Here is a 17,316-nt window from a genome sequence, read left to right as displayed (position 1 = left end):
CATATTAAAGGCTGTAAAGAACCTGCAGTAAAAGAAGCCTGTTTGTCTTTATTTAACCTGATGATTCCCAAACTTTTTTTGATTGAAGTGTAGTTGATGTACAATATTATGTAAGTTACAGGTGTACAATATAGTGATTTACAGTTTTTAAAGGTTATACTCCATTTATAGTTATTATAAAATATTGACTGTCTTCCTGTGTTACACAATATAACCTTGTAGCTTATTTTATGCATAGTAGTTTGTACCTCTTAATCCCCTACCCCTCCCCCCTTCTCTCTCCTCACTGATAACCACTAGTTTGTTCTCTGTATCTGTGAGACTGCTTCTTTTTTTGTTATATTCATTAGTTTGTTGTATTTTTTAGATTCCACATGTAAATGATATCATACAATGTTTGTCTTTCCCTGCTTTATTTCACTTAGCATAATACCCTCCAGGTCCATCCATATTGCTGCAAATGGCAAATTTTCATTCTTTTTTATGGCTGAGTAGTATTCTATTGTGTATATAAACCACATCTTCTTTGTCTGTTCATCTCTTTTTGGACACTTAGGTTGCTTCCATACCTTGACAATTGTGAATAATGCTGCTAGGAGCATTGGGGTGCATGTATCTTTTTGAATTAGTGTTTTTTTTGTGTGTGTGTATTTTTTTTCAGATATATACCCAGGAGTAGAATTGCTGGGTCATATAGTCGTTCTGTTTTTAGTTTTGTAAGGAACCTCCATACTGTTCTCCACAGTGGCTGCACCAATTTACATTCTCACCACCAGTGCACAGGGGTTCCCTTTTCTCCGCATCCTCTCCAACATTTTTGTTTGTGGTCTTTTTGAAGATAGCCATTCTGACAGGTGTGAAGTGATATCTCACTGAGGTTTTGATTTGCAGTTCCCTAATGATTAGCGATGTTGAGCATCTTTTCACGTGCCTGTTGGCTATCTGCATGTCCTCTTTGGAAAAATGTCTATTCAAGTGTTCTGCCCATTTTTTTTAATCAGGCGGTTTGGTTTTCTTGATATTGAGTTGTATGAGCTGTTTATGTGTTGGATATTAATCCCTTATCTGTCCTATCATTTGCAAATATTTTCTCCTATTCAGTAGGTTGTCTTTTCATTTTGTAGATGGTTTCCTTTGCTGTGCAAAAGCTTATAAATTTAATTAGGTCCCATTTGTTTATTTTTGCTTTTATTTCCTTTGCTTTAGGAAACAGATCCAAAAAAAATATCGCTGCAATTTATGTCTGAGTGTTCTGCTTATGTCTCTCTCTAGAAGTTTTATGGTCCCAAACTTATTTTTAATACAACTATTTTTTTATGGCTCTTCTATTAATAAATAGCTCATAGAATATTGGCCAGCAGGTCATCAAACTGGGAAATGCTGGGTCATAGGCATGAAAGGCCTAACTGCAAGCTGATAAATGAAAGGTGCTTAATCTCTGAGCAAGGTTTTAAAAGATGTGAACATTTAATAATTTATACGCAAATCATATGTTTGGGTTTTTTTTTTTTTTTTTTGGTCAAAGAGTCTTCTGATAAAGAAAAACCTAGAAGATAAATTTAATGTAACCAATATGTAAACTTTTTTTCTCATGTAGGTTAGCCAATACACCTTTGCTATGTGCAGTTATAGAGAAAAAAAGTCTGAACCACAAGAGTTAATGCAGCTTGAAGGATACACTGTGGATTACACAGATCCCCACCCAGGTAATTCTTAGTTGAATCACTTTCCCTGCCTCTCATGTATTTATGAAATTGTCATAAATATCCTGTGTCTATTCTCCATTTCAAACTCCATTCAGTGAATGGTACATATTCCATTTATATACCTAGACAAGATTTGATGGGATTTGAATTATATCTTTATGAGGCTACTTAGTTTTAGCCATAACTCATCATCTCTGTTAGCTCAGTACAAGGATGAAATATGTGAAAGTTACTGTAACGGGGAAATTATATGAGAAATATCAGCAGTGCTTTCAGAAACTTCTTTACTGAAAAGCAAAAGGTACAAGAGTCAGAAATAGGGAAAGAAATAGCTAGTATATTATATTCTAGTAATTTTCTCCCCATCATCACATTCTTGTACTTCTCTCCCTCCCTCCTAATATATTAATGCTGTGTATAGTACTGGACACTCAGTGCTTGAGATTAGTGAGTGAATGAATAAGTGAATGAACGAATGAATATATGGAGATTAATGAAATTAATAAAGTGAGGTTAAGAAATATAGAGATACTAATGAATAGATTAAGAAATTATTATAGATTAAAAATAGAAGTCAGTGATCACATTCACTGATCAATCACTTAAAATGCAAAATATCTTCTCTGTGAAAGAATTTTGCAAAAGTAAAATACCATGCGATGTAAGTATCATGTTTGTCTTGGCTGTATTTTTTTTACTGCTAAACTGGTCATATATATCTCCTGCATATAGAATGAGGAATGTGCCGGCAGATAATGACTTTCTTCTCTGGTATGAAATATCAGACTTTGCTATGCATTCCTTTGGGGTAGGTTTGTATGTCTTGCAGAATGCTGCTTTGTTATGAACTGTTCCCTAAGCTAATTTTAATTTCCAAAGTGATATGGAAGTGTATCGCTTCGCCTTATTGTTTTCCTTCAATTCTTGGATTGTGGATTTGATCCTCAACTAAAAATGATTCAAGGCATTGAGCTCAAATAGCAAATCAGTTCTTTTCCATGAGACCATTTAATGAATGAGGTTAAAATCTGCCAATTGTGTATGTTTTTTTTGTTTTTTTGTTTTTTTTGCGGTACACGGGCCTCTCACTGTTGTGGCCTCTCCCGCTGCGGAGCACAGGCTCTGGACGCACAGGCTTAGCGGCCATGGCTTACGGGCCCAGCCACCCCGCAGCATGTGGGATCCTCCCGGACCGGGGCACGAACCCGCGTCCCCTGCATCGGCAGGCGGACTCTCAACCACTGCACCACCAGGGAAGGCCCTGTGTACATTTTTAACAATGTCTTTTTTTTCCTCCACAGGCCTTCAGGGTGGTCAGATGTTCTTTAATGCTGTTAAAGAAGGAGACACTGTAATATTTGCAAGTGATGATGAACAGGATAGAATATTGTGGGTTCAGGCCATGTATAGGGCCACAGGTCAATCGTATAAACCCATTCCTGCAATTCAAGCCCAGAAGCTGAATCCTAAAGGAGGAACTCTCCATGCAGATGCTCAGCTTTGTAAGTTTTGTTGAAAAATAATTTGATTATCAATTAATAACCTTAATAAGATATAAAATTGCCTGAGTCAAATTTGTTCAGTATTATAGTTTACATCATTAACTGATTCCTAATTGAATAGAATAGTTCATTTTAGTAGTCATAGAATCAGTTATCTAATTTTTCAGACAAACCTGGAATAAATGGTGCCTATGATTTCCAGTCATGAATTTGCCAAGCACTAGGATGTCTCTGGGAATCTCAAGAGCATAAAAGAAAATTGATTTTAACTTACTGTAATTTTAACTTACGTGTTCTATTGAAATGGGAAAAGTATTGCAAAATCAAACTGGCATTAAGATTCCAGAATACCAAAATGATGGACCATAACTTTCTAGAGTTGTTTCTAACAAACCAAAAGGATAATAGGCCTATTTTCTGTTGTAGGTCGGAAAAAAAAAGTCATCAAGGCAACTTTCTTTTTCTAGATACCTTTATATTCATGTCATTTTCTCAATGCTAATATAAATCATTAAGAACTAAATTTTTCATTTTAATTTATAAGTAATTAATAACAAATTATGTAATAATGATAGAAACATTTTCAAACGTAGCTTTAATAATCATTAAACCAAATGTTTTAACTTGTTATACTCCTTTTCAAAACTTCTCTGGTTCCTTCTGTAATATAATAAATCAGTGTGTCTTTAACTGTAAGCTCAAATTGGAACTTTTCATTCAACACCCTTTTACTCTCAAGCTTCTTCTCCAGGGAGCAGAATTTTGACATTCATTATTTTCTTTTTTTTTTTTTTTTTTTTTTTTTTTGCGGTATGCGGGCCTCTCACTGTTGTGGCCTCTCCTGTTGCGGAGCACAGGCTCCGGATGCGCAGGCCCAGCGGCCATGGCTCACGGGCCCAGCCGCTCCGCGGCATATGGGATCCTCCCAGACCGGGGCACGAACCCGTATCCCCTGCATCGGCAGGCGGACTCTCAACCACTGCGCCACCAGGGAGGCCCTCATTATTTTCTTCTCTCATTATTTTCTTCTTTCTTCTCATACTTTTCATGCAGCAAATAACTATTTTCTGTTTTTTTAGACACCCGTTAGTATTACATTTAGACATCTTAAACAAAGGCACTTGAGGCCAAATGAAGATGGAATATGAGCTCAACTCCAGATTCCTGCATGCTTTAGGCTTCAAAGTGTACACCTTTAAATTTATCCCGATCCACCTTCAAGTGATGATGGCACTTCATACGTAGTATATGCATCTCACAATTGTATACTTCCATATCTCCCTTCCTGGCCCCTGCACAATTCTGGTCATACATTTTACTTCTACAAACGTTGTAAATCTCACAATACATTGGTATTATTATTATGCCTTAAACAGTCAAATACCTTTTAAAGAAATTTAAATAATAAGAGAAAATGTATACTCAACCATGTAGTTACCATTCCTAGCACTCTGTATTCTCTTATAGAGATATTTCACTTCTGAAAGGACTTCCTTTGACTTTTCTGTAGTGCTTTCAGCTTTTAGCTTTTTTCTATATGAAAATGTCATTATTTTACCTTCATTTGGAAAGATGCTTTTTTTCAGTACTTTAAAGACTTTGCTCCACTCTCTGCTAACTTGCCTTTTTTTCTCCTGATGAGAAATGTGCTATCATTTTTTGTTCCTTCCTCTGTATATAATGTGTTTTTTTTCTCAAGCTGCTTTAAAGATTTTCTCTTAATCACTGGTTTTGAGCAATTTGATTATAATGTGCCTTGGTGTAGTTTTGATTAATTGTCCCCAGTTCTGGACCAAGACTATTCTTAAAGACCCCAACTGATAACCAGTGAAACTTGAGGTTTTATTTTCTGGCTGTTGGGAACAAGCACTGCTCCAGGCTCTGTGTCAATCTGGGGCATTGTCCTGTCTAAGCCTTTAGGGTGGTTCTTTCCCCATCCTCATATTGTTGCCTCCCTTGCGTGAGGTGGTCAGTATTCATTTGAATACAAAATGGGGCAGCGAGAGGGAACAGTAGTCTTTCCTGCAAACTCCAGCAGCCTTGGCCTTCCTGAACTGTCAGCTCCATCTTTTCAACTCAGGGAGACCACTGGCTCTCCCTGGGTTCTCCTTCCCTGAGCCACAGCTTTGAAAGTTTCTCCTGGCATTAACCTGGGGCAACTAAAAGACTCATCTCATTTGTTTCCCCGCCTCTTAGGAATCACTCTCCTATGTTGCACGATGTCCAAAATTTTGAGAACATTTAAAAAAATATTTTTTACATGAATTTTTAGTTGTTTCAGGTAGGAAGTTTAATCTGTTTTTAATGACACTGTCTTAATCAGAAGCAGAGTGATTGTTTTCTTTGTTAGAGCAGCGTTTCTCAATCTCAGCAAGGCTGTCATTTTGGGCCAGATAATTCTTTGTTTCAGGGGTTGCGGGGAGGGCTGTCCTGTGTATTATAGGATGTTTAGCATCATTCCTGTCTCCTACCCACTAGATGCCGGTAGCACCTGACCGCACTGCCCCACCCCCCGACCCCAGGTCTGACGACCAAAAATATCTCTAGACATTGTCAAATGTTCTAGGGAACAGGGGAAAAGGTGGGGAAGGTTTACCCCCATTTGAGAACTGCCGAGTTACAGTGACTTGAAAATTATTTTTGTGAAAACGTTTCCCTCATTCACTTGTGTTCCAGTATTTTTTCTTCACATCTTCTGTGCAAGGAATACCCAAGGTGTGTGCTGATATCATATCAACCATCTTACACACAATGGCAAGAAAAGTGGACGGGAACCACTGGTCTAGAACATTGAAATCATGACTACATGATACAGAATTACTGAGTAAAGGATCTAATAATCAGTTTATTCAGATAGCCATATAACTTCTTTCTAGCAAAACCTTTCTATTAGATAACAATGTGTTGTCAAGGCAGTGTTGATCAGGCTAAGTGGAACTGAATTTTCTAGCCCCTTGATAAACTTGTTTTAAAAAAGCTAAATTTGGGGCCTCCCTGGTGGCGCAGTGGTTGAGAGTCCGCCTGCCGATGCAGGGGATACGGGTTCGTGCCCCGGTCTGGGAGGATCCCATATGCCGCGGAGCGGCTGGGCCCGTGAGCCATGGCCGCTGAGCCTGCGCGTCCGGAGCCTGTGCTCCGCAACGGGAGAGCCCACAGCAGTGAGAGGCCCGCGTACAGCAAAAAAAAAAAAAAAAAAAAAAAAAAAAAAAAAAAAGCTAAATTTGTTCTAAAAAGCCAAACTGTTCCAGTCGCGTTAAGAGCTTTCTTGTATTCCAGGCTGTAAGTAAAGTTTTCTGTCAGAGCAGACCCTGCTGTTTCACCTTTCTTTAAAAAAGGAGAAAAAAAAAAAAAAAAAAAAAAAAACCAAGAAAGAAGAAAGAAAAATGTGTTTCTACCTCATCCAGATGAGCTACTGACCATGACCTTTATCAGAGATGCCACTGGACTGCTCCAGAGAGTAGTTTTGCATTTCATATTTTCCTCCCTTCCTTGACTTCTGTATTATTTCTTTTTCTCTTTCTTGATCATCTCTTGGAAGAACAACTTTTAGAGTCATTAGTGGAAACTGAGAAAATAACATGAAATTAAAATGACTCAAAATAAATGTTTCTAAACATTTATTTAAATGTTTAAATATGTTTTTCATTTCTTTGCTGACCTATATAGCTGGTAAGGGTAAGTATTTTTATGATACTTTTTTGCTTCACTGTATTAAATTTTTTGTAATGATAGGATTTTTTTAAACATCTTTATTAGAGTATAACTGCTTTACAATGTTGTGTTAGTTTCTGCTGTATAACAAGTGAATCAGCTATATGTATACATGTATCCCCATATCCCCTCCCTCTTGTGTCTCCCTCCCACCCACCTATCCCACCCCTCTAGGTGGTCACAAAGCACAGAGATGATCTCCATGTGCTATGCGGCTGCTTCCCACTAGCTATCTATTTTACATTTGGTAGTGTATATATTAGTCCATGCCACTCTCTCACTTCATCCCAGCTTACCCTTCCCCCTCCCCGTGTCCTCAAGTCCATTCTCTACATCTGTGTTTTTATTTCTGTCCTGCCCCTAGGTTCATCAGAACCTTTTTTTTTTTTTTAGATTCCATATATATGTGCTTGCATACAGCATTTGTTTTTCTCTTTCTGACTTACTTCACTTTGTATGACAGACTCTAGGTCCATTCACCTCACTACAAATAACTCAATTTTGTTCCTTTTTATGGCTGAGGAATATTCCATTGTATAGATGTGCCACATCTTCTTTATCCACTCATCTGTCGATGGACACTTAGGTTGCTGCCATGTCCTGGCTATTGTAAATAGTGCTGCAATGAACACTGTGGTACATGACTCTTTGAATTATGGTTTTCTCAGGGTATATGCCCAGTAGTGGGATTGCTGGGTCATATGGTAGTTCTACTTTTAGTTTTTCAGGAACCTCCATACTGTTATACATAGTGGCTATATCAATTTACATTCCCACTAACAGTGCAAGAGGGTTCCCTTTTCTCCACACCCTCTCCGGCATTTATTGTTTGTAGATTTTTTGATGATGGCCATTCTGACCAGTGTGAGGTAGTTACCTCATTGTAGTTTTGCTTTGCATTTCTCTGATGATTAGTGATATTGAGCATCCTTTCATGTGTTTGTTGGCAATCTGTATATCTTCTGTGGAGAAATGTCTATTTAGGTCTTCTGTCCATTTTTGGATTGGGTTGTTTCTTTTTTTGGTATTGAGCTGCATGAGCTGCTCGTATATTTTGGAGATTAATCCTTTGTCAGTTGCTTCATTTGCAAATATTTTCCCCCATTTTGAAGGTTGTCTTTTCGTCTTGTTTATGGTTTCCTTTGCTGTGAAAAAGCTTTTAAGTTTCATCAGGTCCCATTTGTTTATTTTTGTTTTCATTTCCATTTCTCTAGGAGGTGGGTCAAAAAGGATCTTGCTGTGATTTATGTCATAGAGTGTTCTGCCTATGTTTTCTTCTAAGTGTTTTAGAGTGTCTGGCCTTACATTTAGGTCTTTAATCCATTTTGAGTTTATTTTTGTATATGGTGTTAAGGAGTGTTCTAATTTCATTCTTTTACATGTAGCTGTCCAGTTTTCCCAGCACCACTTATTGAAGAGGCTGTCTTTTCTCCATTGTATATTCTCGCCTCCTTTATCAAAGATAAGGTGACCATATGTGTGTGGGTTTATCTCTGGGCTTTCTATCCTGTTCCATTGATCTATCTTTCTGTTTTTGTGCCAGTACCATACTGTCTTGATGACTGTAGCTTTGTAGTATAGTCCGAAGTCAGGGAGCCTGATTCCTCCAGCTCCATTTTTCTTTCTCAAGATTGCTTTGGCTGTTTGGGGTCTTTTGTGTTTCCATACAAATTGTGAAATTTTTTGTTCTAGTTCTGTGAAAAATGCCATTGGTAGTTTGATGGGGATTGCATTGACTCTGTAGATTGCTTTGGGTAGTATAGTCATTTTCACAGTGTTGATTCTTCCAATCCAATAGCATGGTATATGTCTCCATCTGTTTGTATTGTCTTTAATTTCTTTCATCAGTTCTTATAGTTTTCTGCATACAGGTCTTTTGTCTCCTTAGGTAGGCTTATTCCTAGGTTTACTCCTTAGGTAGGAATAAACCTAGGTTTATTCCTAGTTTTATTCTTTTTGTTGCAGTGGTAAATGGGAGTGTTTCCTTAATTTCTCTTTCAGATTTTTCATCATTAGTGTATAGGAATGCAGGAGATTTCTGTGCAGTAATTATTTATCCTGCTACTTTACCAAATTCATTGATTAGCTCTAGTAGTTTTCTGGTAGCATCTTTAGGATTCTTTTTGTGTAGTATCATGTCATCTGCAAATAGTGACAGTTTTCCTTCTTCTTTTCTGATTTGGATTCCTTTTATTTCCTTTTCTTCTCTGATTGCTGTGGCTAAAACTTCCAAAACTATGTTGAATAATAGTGGTGAGAGTGGGCATCCTTGTCTTGTTCGTGATTTTAGAGGAAATGGTTTCAGGTTTTCACCATTGAGAATGATGTTGGCTGTGGGTTTGTCATATAATGATAGGATTTTTTAAAGTAATATCATGATCTTGTTTACAGTATCACGATACTGCTTTCTAGGCAAACCTGGAATATTTACATTAACTTTGCCATTTATGAAACAGAAATGTTTACTTTTGCCACAACAGGAAAGTAGAAACAAACTAATATCTATCATTCAGGTGGGCATAAAGGAAACGGCTATGAAGGTGTTAACAACAGCATGCAAAAAATTCTCTGTAATGTTTAGTAGAAAAATGCTAAATTATATATGTGATGCTATTTTCACTCAATTAAAAAAGTTTTAAAATATATGTAGAATGATACCTAAAATATTTACAGTGGATGCATTTAATTGGAGGGATTGGTTGCTAATTCATTGCCTCTCTTGCCTGAATTTCTACAATCTGTGTTGTAAGTTTAAAAAGAAAAGCTTATTTTTAAATCCAAGTATACCAAATGGTTAGGGATAGTCAGATCAAAATAATAAATTTATGAAATCTAACTTATTAGGATACAACCTTATTATCTTTTAAAAAGTATATGTAATGGTGTGTATTTATAGATTTATCCGGTAAGTGTATCTATTCTACATCCATATTTCTTTGACTTTCAAGGTCTACAGAAATTCTAAGGAAAAGGGTGAATTGGAGTGAGGTTGGGGAAGTACTGTTGAGTTTTTCTGCTTCAGTCTGCCTCTTGCCAGATGGATGACGTTGTTTTTAAACTCTCCTTCTTTGCTGTCCCCAAATGAAAATACTGTGCAAGCACCTTTTTTTTTTTCATTTTCCTCTCACACATATAATGTGTATGTTACATAATACAATACAACACATTACTAGTTGACTTTCAATAATAAATCAATGTCAAAAATGAACCAGAGTACTTACCTTCTTTTCAATTTTAACCAAACTTTAAAAAAATTCTTAAATCAGACTGTAAACTTATTTAATGTTATAAGCTAATTCTCCTGATTGATCTAATAAGTTAAATTTCACCCTTCATCAGTAAAGTATATCCCACTTTATATTGAATATATTATTTCAAATGTTGAATATCTGTGTACTTTGCTCATGATTATAGGTCTGTATGTGTTGATTAAAATTGTCATCATATAAAAGTATTATTTATTTGTTATTTGCTGCAGAAAGTAAGATGTGTAAATCCATACATTCATTTTTAATCAGTTAACCAAAACAAGCTACGAAATTATTTGGGTCAATAATAGAGGCATGAACAGACCCCTCATGAATATATCTACCAACCTTTTCTGTTAGGTCTTCAGCATAAACCATATGTACGTGAACATACCAACAAGATAATCTACATAAAATTTTAAAACATTAAACTTTTCCTATTGAAGGCTATATGGGTGCTCTAAAAAGAGAAGTGGTACTTCTCTTTGCCACTTTTAACTTGCTGTAAATTTTCAAGCTCAGTGAGAGTTGGTGCTAAAAGGAAAGTCTAATTGGAGTGGGTAGTGGTAAATGCAGCTACAGGCAAACTCCTAAACATAGGATAATTTTAAAACAAGTTATTGTATTTCAAAGGTTCATTTGCTGCTTAGTTTAGCTCAAGGTTTTGCAGAGAAGACAGGCTCTTAGCTAGCAGCACCGTCTTCTTAGTCCTTTTGGTACTGGAGTCCCAGGCCTGGGACCAAGCACCTGAGTGGTCTCAGAAGGCTGATAAATGGCCTCCTCTTCTACGGTGCTGTCCTGTTCTTGCCCCTTTCTCCAACTCTCTTTTTCTTCCCCTTTCCCTTTTATATCCCTAATCTCTCACACCACCAGGAACAGCAAGAAAAAAAAAAAGAAAGAAAGGAAGGAAGGAAGGGGAGGGAAGGGAAGGAAAGGAAAGGAAAGGGAAGGAAAGAAAAGAAAAAGAAAAAGATGCAGCTTCCTTAGAATTAGTTGCAAAGGAAAGAGAAACATTTCAGTTAATTTTTACCCTTCTCACATTCTGATTTCTGACTTAGGTGCCCTTCCTAGGATTTGGATTCCTGAGCACATGGGAGCTGGCTGTGTTCAATGCCCACCAAACAGCGCTCCCACCACAGTGGGACCTGCCAGCTTGCTAGTAGACCTCACATGGTTTTCTGTGCTAGCTATTTTCAAGTCATTGTTGTTAACTGTTTAGATTGATACTGTGAACCTGCTTATTTTCTCTTGACTTCCAATAACTATTACCCTAATGAAAAACTTAAATTTTCAGGTCCCATTTGAATAAAGCCTCTATAATTTCTTAAACCTATAGCCAATAGTAATCCTTCTCTTTGGGTTTTATTCCATCCACTTTTACCGCACCTGGTGACAGTACTACCTAAAGACGCTGGAGCACGTATCTGACTGTTACCATAGAAACTCTCCACCAGTACCCTCATTTATCATGTCCAACATCTGTACTTAGTCCACAGGTTAATCATCACAATATATGACAGTTTTACAGTACATTGTTTTAGCTCTTGTTGGTTTCTTTCGATGATTTCCTTATACTGTTTCAGAAGACAAACTGAACTGAACTAAGTTGTCATTGAACATTTGATTAGTGCCATGAATAATTTTCCATTTAAGACTCGTCACCATAATTTTGTGTTATGATGAACATAAATTGAAGATGATCGAGTATAACTCAGTTTTAAAGCAAGTCTCCAAGCTAATGGTAAAATAGTGCATGGTGAAGTTTATTTACATAAAATATTTTGAATTGTGCTGATCAGATGGTATAGAAAGTACATTTCACTTTCATAGAATTTATAGCATTTCACTTTCATAGAATTTACAGCCCTGAAGAGATTGTAGGTTGTTGTTGCTGTTTTTAATAAAAATTTTAGTAGGTTTGTTTGCCTATGTGTTTTTTCACCATCAATATACATTCTATGTTTGTGACTTAAATTGCTATCATAAATATTATTTTTATCCATAATAGTATTTGCTAGAAAAGTACTTTTCCTTTTATGTCTGTGATTTGGAAAAGTTTCTCACATTAAATAATATATAGTTTTGAGTTATATTTCATAAGGAAGATAATTAATAAAGTACCTTTATTTTTGAAAATATGATTTAATTATGGAAATGAACTATAGGCTCAGTTTTTTTTGGAAACTTGTGTATCTTATTTAAAGACTGTATACCCATTATTTTAAAATAAGAATTTGCTTCTACAAACCTTTATAGTAAAAGGAGAATTATGGATTTTTTTCTCTGATGTTTATTACATATCCTTTTCTCAACACATAAACCATTAATGGGTGTTATTTTTAACTTCTTTTATGACCTTCTCTGGTGAAAGAAATAATGAATAAAATTCAGCAGATGTTTTATAAAACTAGTAATTTAATTTCATAAAGGTGATACTAAAAGATTTTTTTACTCAAATAAATGAAGAGATGAAGATTCTAAGATAAATTCTTTAAAATACAAAATCTTCTGATTTTATAATATGTATGCCTTGCATTTTTCAATATTCTTCCTCCACATTTGATATTATTTCACATTATCATATACTTAACTTTATATTAAAAGACTATCAGACATAAGAATAAAATACAGGAGAAGTTGGATTATCTCATTTCTCAGTTCAGGAAAAGCAGTTTAGTTTAGTGTTCATGCAACTAACACTAATTACCACATGTAATGTATTTAATCATTCAGATAAGTAATTACTAAATGCAAAAGAATACATATGCTACTTTCTCCATGGACCATAACTGTATACCTTACATCATTGATGAATGGCCATTCATTGCTTGCTTGCTCTATTCACCTCTTGATATCTGTCACTGATGTGAGATATAAATTAGTTTGTGTATCTTTTCTTTTTACATGTGATTCTGAAGACCCTTCAGCTTGAATTATATACTTCTTCGTCCACAAATATGGCTGAAAGTTGAACTTGACATGGATCAATATGATCTGGGCTAAATATCTAAATGTGACTGATTATGTTAGCATCATGTCCACAGATCAATATTGAGTTTTATTATGAGCCTGACTCTATAATTGGGTTTAATCAATAAGCTTTTGTCTCCTTTCCTTTGCAGTTTTAGGGTTGGACCATATAGGTTTTTAAAAACTACATTTAGCTTTACATTTAGGACTCTGCTTCTTGTGATGACAAGTAATGAGATCTATCCATGAATTTTAAGGAACAATGGAGCCTCAGCTCTACCACTGTGAAGAGAGCCCACTTTTATCTTGATAGCTGATTGCTTGCCCAATATGCGCGACATCTCTAACAGAGCTAATGTCATAACACCCCAGCACTCCTTTCGGGTGGTGTGTGGCTCTCTCTCTCTCCTTCGTAAATAACTCACATTGAAGACGTTGACAAAACATACCATTAATGAAAGCAATCATAAAAGCTTGCCTTTTGATAAACCCGCAGGGTCTATAGGCGTTGAAAGATGCAATCTGTAAAGAACAATAAATTTGGGCCTTTGATTGAAGTGCCATTTGGGACGTTGTGCTTTGTCTGCATATTTGCACAAACATGATGCTCCCTTTTTCATGTCTCTTAAACTTGAAGCCTGAGAGCATTCATTGCCATTTCTACATTAAAGTTGGTCCCATTAAAAGCTCCCTACAAAAAAAAAAGACTGGAAGTGATCCAGCTGAAGCTAGTATGTTCATTTCTGCCCTAGTTTGCCATTTGGAAAGCAGGCTTCTAGCCATCGGTGTCGGTTTTCTTTTTATAAATAGGCCCGGGTTCTCTTCCAGGCAGTTCCTTCAGTAAATGTATACTTCAAATGCATCAAGGTTTCTTAAATTGGGGGGAAAAAAGATTATTTCTGTGATGGATATTTGAAGTAGCTTTGAATGTGAATAGAATTTCCTCATTCCAAATGACTGGCAGATTTTTCCCTGTCATTTTTATTTAGGCTCCAAAAAATGTTGCATTTTATGGTTATATGCTGAATTCGTGGCATCATATTTTATGTATTGGAAGGTAGTCATCTGTTATCATGAGACATACATTTTGTGTTGTTCAAAAACTGCATTTGCCTATTATTAAACCACAAAAATAAATGTATTGTACATGCCTTTCTGAATTTACAGATGCAGACCGCTTTCAGAAACATGGTATGGATGAGTTTATTTCTGCGAATCCCTGCAAGCTTGACCACGCCTTCCTTTTTAGAATACTCCAGAGGCAGACTTTGGATCACAGACTGAACGATTCCTATTCTTGCTTGGTTAGTACAAATCTGTCTATCTCGTCTCCTATAGGTTAGAGTGAAAGATTTTTTAAAGTGAGGAATACTTGTTATGAGGCGGCCTTTTATCCCTGACTCATTTAATAACTATAGTTGGAGTTAGGGATAAAGGATTCCAATCGATTGCTTTCCAATTTGAAAATTATACACTTGAAGACCTCTGCTGTGCCACTCAATAGACAGGAGAATGGACTCGAACAGACTCTGAACTGTGGTTTCTCAGTCCCTCCGGAGAAGGTGGAATGAAAATAGAAGGCTTTACTAAAGATAAAAAACCTCTGTGATAGGATTTACTAACACCTGTACAGACATTTTAAGGTTTAAATTCTGCTCACCTAATGGTGATACTGTTCATGTCTCTTTTGTTCCTAGAAAGACAATCTAAGTGACAGGGAAAAGAAACAGTGCAATAAATAATAGGATGACAGGGGCTGTATGTAACAGAGGAAAGCTTTAGTTTCATCTAACTCTCCAAAGATAATTTGAATTTCCTTTAAAAAAAAAGGCATTAAATCGAGTAGCTAAACTGCTACTTTGTGTTTAAACCAGCAAAAATTTGGGATACAAAGTATAATTTACATTTAGAAGGAATGCTTGACTCCTTAGAATGTGGGCATTAAACTATAGCCTAAAAGTTATATGTACCTTTAAATCCAAGGATTTTTTTTTCATGGCAGTTCCTCTGGAATTTCTCCAGCTGGAATATCCCTATTTCTATCACCACTTAGTCTGTTGGCTACTGACCATGGTAGCTGCATGCATTAAAGTTACACTGTCTTTAAAATAAGATTTTAGACAGGATGTGCTCTCAGCTCATCAGAGATGTTTCAGTAGACAGGAAGAAATTAAACAGTTTATTGCCATGATCACGCTGATGGTTCATTAATTCATTTATAGACTCTTTTTTAAGTACCTATTATTCAACATGTAATTGTGTAGCTTAAACCCGATCCAGCCCAAACTTTACAATTACATGGGGAGTAAAACAAGCCATCACAAAACCCTAATGTATCTTTCTGTGGACAAGCACACATAGACTGATCATCAATAAGAACACTTTCCTCTTGGATTCCACTCTGTGGGGTTAGTTCCTGAACTGTCAAAAGTCGTTTTCATTATGTGGATGACCTCACGTGCCATTTGAAGTGTGAGGAGAACACTACAGTGTGTCTTCAACTGCACCTAGAGGGTAGGTGTGATTAGAAAGAGTGTTTGAGCGCAAGATGACCCTGGATGTAAATCATGGCTCAGCAGCGGATTTGCACTGTCGTCTTGAGCTGATTACCTCTGAACTTTAGTTTCTGTATCTGTAACATGGAGTCATAGTAACTACTGTGCATGATGGCTCTAAATATTAAATATATACATAGTATGTCTGGTACAGTGCCTGTACTATCACCACAGTAAGTAGTATTCTGGTTTTCTTTTTTCTTCTCTTCCTTTTTAGTTATTTTTTATTGCAGTCTCATCTTTCTGTATTTCTCCCTATTCTTTTCCTTCTCTTGCACAATTATGCTACCCCCTTTGAAAACTCTCCATTCCCCCTTCTTTCTCTTTTTTATCTTAAATTAATCCATATAATCCACCGAAATATTTTATAAACCAGCTCTACCTAACCTGGCCCTCTCTTGTTAGCCAAGTATACACACCCATCCTAACATCTCATTTCAAGAGAACCAGAAACTACTGCTGTAAAACATTAACTTTGTTGTATTGGTCATAGAAAGACAATAGAATGAGAACAGTATCCCAAATATTTAAATACCCAAATAGTACATGTTTACCACTGCTAGACTTACTGAAATTCTCTTAGTTCACTTTATAAAATACTTTTGGAAACTAGGCAATTTCAGTTATCATGTCTGCTTTACCATTCTCTTTTTAATTGATTCATATAGAGACTGAAATTTTTTGTAATGTCATTCTTTGTGACTGACAGTTTAGATGCTGTGAATAAATTTGACTAATTGTGAGTGACAGTGAAGGAGAACAGGTTGCCCATGCCTCACTGTGGCAGTAGAGACAGGATGGTTTCACGTTGTCAGTGGCCCAGATCAGTTCCAAAATTGATGACATTCGCTCTTTAGAAAACAATAGGAAACATAATACTAATTTTTAAAATATTGTCAAAAGACACTGTAACGCAGCTTCTGCTTATAATGCCTAAGAGTGCCTACAGAAAAGCAAATCCTGGTACAGAAAAAGAAAAAAAAATATATATATATATATATACATATATATATATATTTCTGTTCTTCCTTTTGCAGGGGTGGTTTAGCCCTGGCCAAGTCTTTGTGCTGGATGAGTACTGTGCCCGTTATGGCGTGAGGGGCTGTTACAGACACCTCTGCTACCTTACAGAACTGATGGAGCATTCAGAAAACGGTGCTGTCATTGACCCAACCCTGCTTCATTACAGCTTTGCGTTCTGCGCCTCTCATGTGCATGGCAACAGGTATTTTTACTTGCAAACACACAGTGAAATGTGGAAGGGTGACTTGGGAAGAGAGAAAAATGCTATTATCACCTAGTTACAGATTTTAAATAGCAAACGCTTCTTGCAAGAGGAAAAAAAAAAACCCACAAAGGAAAAATGTACATCAATATGCTGGTGATTTAGGTGGGCTGCACTTTATGTTTCTTTTTGCCATTAAAGCCACTTGAAACAGAGAGAGAGAGAATCTATGAGATTAGAAGTCGCCTTTTAGTTCTTATGTACCACCTAGTATTAGGGTCTGCCCAGCTTAAGTGTCATCTGTATTTCTGTTGTAATGCGTGTGGATGTCTGGGTAGGGTTTCTCGACAGGTTTGTGTATACCTAATGATCTTGCTTTTCCTCTGTGGAACAAGTATT

The 17,316-nt window shown here is 36.3% G+C and overlaps 1 protein-coding gene across 2 annotated transcripts in view; it reads left to right on the top strand.

Annotated features, from left to right (window-relative positions):
* The window catches only part of CADPS2 (calcium dependent secretion activator 2), a 493,834-nt gene that overhangs the window by 323,486 nt on the left and 153,032 nt on the right, over nt 1-17,316 (top strand). For both annotated transcript variants that reach the window (XM_060108899.1, XM_060108898.1), the window contains exons 10-13: nt 1,598-1,706; nt 3,008-3,208; nt 14,305-14,441; nt 16,730-16,917. In XM_060108899.1, the coding sequence (XP_059964882.1) occupies nt 1,598-1,706; nt 3,008-3,208; nt 14,305-14,441; nt 16,730-16,917 (635 nt within the window). The remainder of the gene's footprint in view (nt 1-1,597; nt 1,707-3,007; nt 3,209-14,304; nt 14,442-16,729; nt 16,918-17,316) is intronic.

The sequence above is a fragment of the Mesoplodon densirostris genome, chromosome 9, assembly GCF_025265405.1.
Source record: "Mesoplodon densirostris isolate mMesDen1 chromosome 9, mMesDen1 primary haplotype, whole genome shotgun sequence".
Lineage (NCBI taxonomy): Eukaryota > Metazoa > Chordata > Mammalia > Artiodactyla > Ziphiidae > Mesoplodon > Mesoplodon densirostris.
This window is presented reverse-complemented; position numbering and strand designations above follow the sequence as displayed.